Raw genomic sequence first — 6,661 nt, 5'->3', positions numbered from 1 at the left:
TAAATCCCGCAGAGATTTATGAGCTAATGGTTGGAACAGGCTGGATTCATTACTTACATTACTTACACGGTCACGTATATGGACAGCCATCACGCACACACACACCTGCAGGTACTCATTCACGTTTCCTTGCCCCCTCTGCCTCCCTCGCCTCCCTCCTACGACTGCACGCAGATTTACCGATACGCACCGTCCTTCACATACCATCACAGCAACACCATCATACGCACCACCACTACACTCACGAAACAAAGAAAATATCTTTAACTACTACTACTACTACTACTACTACTACTACTACTACTACTACTACTACTACTACTACTACTACTACTACTACTACTACTACTTCAACGACTACTACTACTACGTCACCACCACAACCACCATTACCATTACTTTCATTGTCATCATTATATACAAGCAGGACCTTCATCTCGGTAGCGTGGCGCAATAACGGAGCATCGTGAGTCGTGCTTCAACAATGGGAGGGTTTCGATAAAGATGCCGTCAGTGGAAGGCCTCCCCTCCACCACCCCCACCCAGCGCTATGTGTTGAACCAAAGGCAATGTTAGGAGCAAAATATCTCTCGGCGCCACTGACCAATAGCTGCTGACCTTAATGTTACTTTTTCTTGCTCTCTTTGCTATCTTTAACTGCTTCTTTAGCCTCTATGTATTATTCCTGTGCAGCTGGCTAGTTTCATCTGTGTAATGGAATGGAACCTACAAACACACGCAAGAAGATACGCAATAGTAGCTTATGTGAACCAAACTTGGACAAAATGTTCCTCACCAACTTTACTTCAGTGTCTCGGTAGCCCATGCTTGGCGCCCTTTAGGCATTACCGTCAGCCATCGCCCCACACGAGGGGCACCTCCATCACGGCCCTCCATGGATAGGGTGAAAGTGGGTTTATCCCTCGGGTGCTGTTGCCTACCCTGCTCCAGATGTGTCCAGGCAGTCACTCAGGAGGGGAACGTCAAGGGCCTACACAAGCAGCGCCTTAGTCTTGGAGCAAGCCAGCCAACTTGCCAGTCAGCCAGACAGACAGACAACGAGGCAGCCACACCCTCCAGACAGCATCGAACATTTTATTTCTACTGAGTTGAGTCATCATTCACTCATGCAACGTATTTCTATCTTGCCCTTTAGAGGTACACTCTATACAAAGAACGGAGAAAAGGTTAAAACGAAACTAGGGAGTAGGAATCAAACCCATGTTAACATTTTTTTTTTTTTTTTTTTTTTTTTGTGTGTGTGTGTGTGTGTGTGTGTGTGTGTGTGTGTGTGTGTGTGTGTGTGTTTCAACACATTAATTCAATTTGTATTTTTTGCTTAAAAATCGTATCAAAGAGAATGTGTAAAGGATTGGATTTTTATAGAATTACTCGTATTTTTTTCCCCCTTTCTATTCCATTCAAGGTTGGTCCCGCTTGGGGAGTGACGTCAAAATTCACTTGTTCGCCAACCCTTGCTCTGCTCCCTCCCTGACGACATCCTTTCTTTTCACATGCCCAGAATGTCGCACTGAGGCAGCGTTTCCGAGCTGTGTTGGCTCATTCTTTTGGAACCCATCTCGATGCTGATTAAGCGATGCCGAGATGGAGTTGCACTGACATGACTGTGGTGCAGCACATCTGTGTAGCTCCATCTTTGCACTTTGAGCGAAATTTGCTTTTTACTTTAAAGGGGACGATATGGGGACTAAAGGAGTTTGTGGGAAGGTTCTCGTTTCGTTAAACATACATGAGAAGTAACAAATCACGTTTTCACATGTACGGTATAAGTACGAAGGATGACTCAAGTGAAGTAACGTAAATGCTGGCGGAAGAGCAGGAACTAAAATAATGTATACAAATGGTTTCAGTGGCGTTAGTGTGTACAAGGACTGTGAATAGGACACTGCGCTGCAGCACAAGAGCACCACTGGAGGTTTTCAATGGCCAGGAGGATCAGTGTTGATGGAGACAGGAAAAGACTGGTCAGGGTGAGTCAAATCACGAGAGAGAGAGAGAGAGAGAGAGAGAGAGAGAGAGAGAGAGAGAGAGAGAGAGAGAGAGGGCAGAGGTGGAATGGGAAAATGTATTTATCTAGGCTCCGCCACAAGCATCACAGCATCTCTTATACAACATAATCTTCAATACAGACCACCACAGCCTAACACAATGCGTCATTACACAAAACTCAAGGAAGCACAGCATTCTTTGCTACATGGTTTTCCGCGCAGAGAAGGGGAAAAAAAAAGCAGGCAGCTCCAGATGATGCATTCCGGAAAAAAGGTTGAAAAGAAAAAAAATAATCGCATTTTCGCACCACGGTGTTGACAGCTGCCATCTCGGATCGGGAGCAACACGGTGCACAGCGCAAAAACAAATATTTTTCCGCGTCTTCATGTTTTAATTCACCTCACAGCCTCGACAAACATATATATCTTTTTTGGGGGGTTTTGTTTTTTCGAAGGATTGAATATGACCTGGAAATACATATAAAATGTATTTGTTGTTTAGTTGTTATTGTGGTATATTTAATTTTGTTTTCAGTACAGGTACAATGAATATTATGTTTTGTTGCTGTTCTTGTTTATATTTTTCTTCTGAACTTGCTCCGTGTTCATAAATATGTAAACAAGTCATTAGCAGTATTTCCTGTCTTTTTATCAGCCGCACAGAGTGACTCGGCGGCAGAGAGGCTGATTTAAAGTGTTTAAATTTAGATTTGTCGGAGTTACGGCTGCGGCAGCGGGGGCACGGAGATTAGGAGCTTAATAATTAACACCACACCACCGAGTGTACACACAAGCATACACACTAGACATAAACACACACACACACACACACACACACACACACACACACACACACACACACACACACACACACACACACACACACACACACACACACACACACACACACACACACGGCCCGGTAGCTCAGTGGTTAGAGCGCTGGCTTCACAAGCCAGAGGACCGGGGTTCGATTCCCCGGCCGGGTGGAGATATTTGGGTGTGTCTCCTTTGACGTGTAGCCCCTGTTCACCTAGCAGTGAGTAGGTACGGGATGTAAATCGAGGAGTTGTGACCTTGTTGTCCCGGTGTGTGGTGTGTGCCTGGTCTCAATCCTATCCGAAGATCGGAAATAATGAGCTCTGAGCTCGTTCCGTAGGGTAACGTCTGGCTGTCTCGTCAGAGACTGCAGCAGATCAAACAGTGAATTACACACACACACACACCTCAGATCTTTCAGTATAGAAGCAGACGACCGTAGGTGAATCACACACACACACACACACACACACACACACACACACACACACACACACACACACACACACACACACACACACACACACACACACACACACACACACACACACACACACACACACACACAGGCATGTTCGTACGCACGCTAAAGACACATACACTGTCGTCTAAAAGCTGTAACGCGTTAGTATCTTGTTACGAAGCAACTCTCCTCGGGCAATGCTCTATGCGTTCCTTTGAGGGAGAGTTCGTTTGTTGGCTGAAGAACAGAGCATGACATATGACGTGCAGCTGTTCGTCTGAGCAGTCAGGTACACGCTATGCTAAATGCGAGGAAAATGTGATGTGGAAAAGTTTGTCACTATCATATATAAACTTTATCAGGTCATTGGATTTGATATGGCGAGCTGTGGGAAAGGATGGCAAGCTTTGCAGTGAGTGCATTTGTGTGTCTTGATAATGATCATAATAAATTGGATGGTAGTCTTATTTATTATTCCTTTGTAATGTAAGCGTTTAAACATGCAACGTTGTTACATTGCGCAGAAAAGAGATAACTAGATAGGTGATGTATGAAAGGTTTTCTGGGCGGGAGAGGAATCATCATGCCGGGAAAAGTTGCCCCGCGATTCGCTGGCCCATAAAGGGAAGATCCTACGTTTGCGTTCGTAGTTCCTTTTGGAGGAAATGTTCCGTCCACCAGACGCTCCATATGGAGGGCGTGCATCCCGGGACTGAAGAAAATGCTAGTATAGAAGAGAGAAAGTCCTATACAGACAAGATGTGCAATATTATCTTGGTGAGGAAATCGTGCGGGGAGCATTACTTGGCGAGTATCAGGCAGGGAGAGTGAAGACGAACTCATTCTACATACTTCTCTGAACGTTTCATAGCTCTGAGTCTCTGCGGAACACATTTCAGTGGGTGATGGGAATGTGTGAGCATAGTCAAGAGGAGACGGCGAATTCAGTGACAGGACGCCTTGTATGCCGCAGTGTCTGCCTACCTTAGGAAGTATGAAGTAGGAAGGGTTACTTTCTCCAATGTTGCGGCGTGGGCAGCATGGGGGTGGGTGTATGAGGTGGCGTGCGTGAGGTGCAGGCTTTACGTGCTCACTTATTTCTCTATTCCATTGTGGTGGGCCGTGCGTGCTGGTGCTCCTCGGGGCAGAAAGAAAGGAAGGCCGAGTTTTATGTCGAGTGGACGTTGCGTTTTGTTGGCTTTCTCTAAAACACTCGCAGTTATGACGAAAACCATTTACTTGACCAGCAGCTTTCGAACACTGTGGACAGCGTGTGTGTTGCGCGATGATAGATGTGTGTGTGTGTGTGTGTGTGTGTGTGTGTGTGTGTGTGTGTGTGTGTGTGTGTGTGTGTGTGTGTGTGTGTGTCTTATGAAAGGTGGGCTATGAGTACTGTACCTTAAAAATCAATCACAGTGTACTTCGATATGATTTTTAAAACTATCAGTGGGAAATCAAGGAGAAGTAGCAGCAACTTCACGTTTCTTGCCTGTGTGTGTGTTGAGTTTTTAGTTTTGTGCCACGCCAGAGTGATTTATGCTCACACGTTCCCCTGTGTGTACGTTGACGGCCCGCGTGTATGCTTGCTATTAGTTAATGTACGTGTGTATGCATTCATTTAATCCTGGATGTGCATGTACGTATTGCTGCAAATTGTGCACTCGTCCTCCCTGAATTCATGCGTGTGCAGGGAAGAAGCAAATTCATTATCTTTTACTTGCAGATACATTGGATTATTAAGTCTTCAAATACCGTTTTCCCACACGGAAGCTTCGATTATTCAAAACAGTTCGGGTGGTGGAAGTATTCTGTTGTCACACGTTATGGTCACACACTGGATGAAGTGTGGTGCACTGTTCAAAAACGGCAACTTAACACGAGTCTGAAGCATCCTATAAATCCAAACTGCTGCCGCTGGAAGGTATTGCTTGTGATGTTGAATTCCAAATTTCAGCAAGAAAAATTACCCGTCAGTGCAGCCCTGGTGAGGGTGTGGCAGGTGTCGGGCGGGGAGGACGCCAGCCACGCATCTGTGACACTTACCTTTTCTCCGATGCAGCGGAGACATTTATCTTGGCTGAGGACATGAAGGAATTCTCGACGATTGGAAGTGAAAGTTTCCTCCGCAGCGAGGTGTGTGTGCTGGAAGTTCAGTGAACACCTCCCTGCTTCACGCTGGAATGACACTGAAAACACTGCAAAAAGCACTTGTCGCACGATCAATACATTGTTAAGCCATAGTGCAAAGTTTACAGCATGTGGCTACACAGTGAACGAGGTTGAGTTTATCCGGTCACTCTGCACTTGCGACGAGCTGAAACCAGTCGATCAGGTTCGTGATGGCTCATTCGCCTCGTTGGCAATGCCGCTCCTTTAAAGATTTCCTTAAATCATCCATGAAACTTGTAAATGTTTGTAATAGCTGTCTTCTTGTCTGGTGGTGCGGAACTACCTCCAGTCCAGCGGAAGAAACAAAACACGTTATGTGGGTAGCATTTGTCGCCTGTGGTGCTGGAGATCTCACAGTCCGGCGAGAGAAGAGCGCACTACGGAAGCGGGCCAGATGGGGGCCGGGGAGGAGGCTGCCGTGTCGGCGGTCGTCGCGCACGTCCACTCCCAACCAGAGTCAGAGGGTAACTGGCGCTGGGGCTGGCACATCGCGTCGACCCGCCTGCAGGCACAAGGGAGTCTAAGGTCACACCTGGGTTGTTCACTCTTTATTTTGTGGTCATTCGTCTGGTGAATAGCATTAGCTGTGAAATTTTCATTCTCAATGGCGGTCCTCACTTTAGGAAGACATTTGTTTTCGAAGGTCACTAATGCAAGTAAGTGAATAATAGGGTGTGTGCCGCGGAAAGAGGAACGTGTGGCTTTAATCTTACCTTTTACTCTTAATGAAACCACTTTGCAGTCCAGGTGTGCAAGACCAGGTGTGCACAGACATGCGGTGCTCGCTAATTGAATATGGATTTACGTAATCCTGAAACAGCAAAACTTAGTTTTAATAGACACGTGTTGCTGGATACGCCTTCGGTAATACCAAGCTAAGTCTAAGACTAGAAAATTAAGGTAAGCTTATAATTTTTCACTCCCTGTACAAACACGTCAATATGTGACGTTGTCTCTATGTCAAAATAAATCATTATAATAGTGTAATAATAATAATAATAATACCACCACCACCACCACCACCACCACCACCACCACCACCACCACCACCACCACCACCACCACCACCACCACCACCACCAACAACAACAACAACAACAACAACAACAACAACAACAATAATAATAATAATAATAATAATAATAATAATAATAATAATGATAATAATAATAATGATAATGATAATAATAACTAGTATAAT

At 45.4% G+C, this 6,661-nt stretch overlaps 1 protein-coding gene across 1 annotated transcript in view; it reads right to left on the bottom strand.

Moving 5' to 3' along the window:
* The window catches only part of LOC123516130 (protein amalgam-like), a 177,443-nt gene extending 171,503 nt beyond the window's left edge, over positions 1 to 5,940 (bottom strand). The window contains exon 1 of the mRNA XM_045275238.1: positions 5,335 to 5,940. Within this exon, the coding sequence (XP_045131173.1) occupies positions 5,335 to 5,359 (25 nt within the window). The 5' untranslated portion in view covers positions 5,360 to 5,940. The remainder of the gene's footprint in view (positions 1 to 5,334) is intronic.
* Positions 5,941 to 6,661: the final 721 nt, after the last annotated feature.

The sequence above is a fragment of the Portunus trituberculatus genome, chromosome 40 (genome assembly GCF_017591435.1).
Source record: "Portunus trituberculatus isolate SZX2019 chromosome 40, ASM1759143v1, whole genome shotgun sequence".
Taxonomy (NCBI): Eukaryota; Metazoa; Arthropoda; class Malacostraca; order Decapoda; family Portunidae; genus Portunus; species Portunus trituberculatus.
The sequence above is the reverse complement of the archived record's forward strand: the minus strand, read 5'-3'. Positions and strand labels throughout refer to the sequence as shown.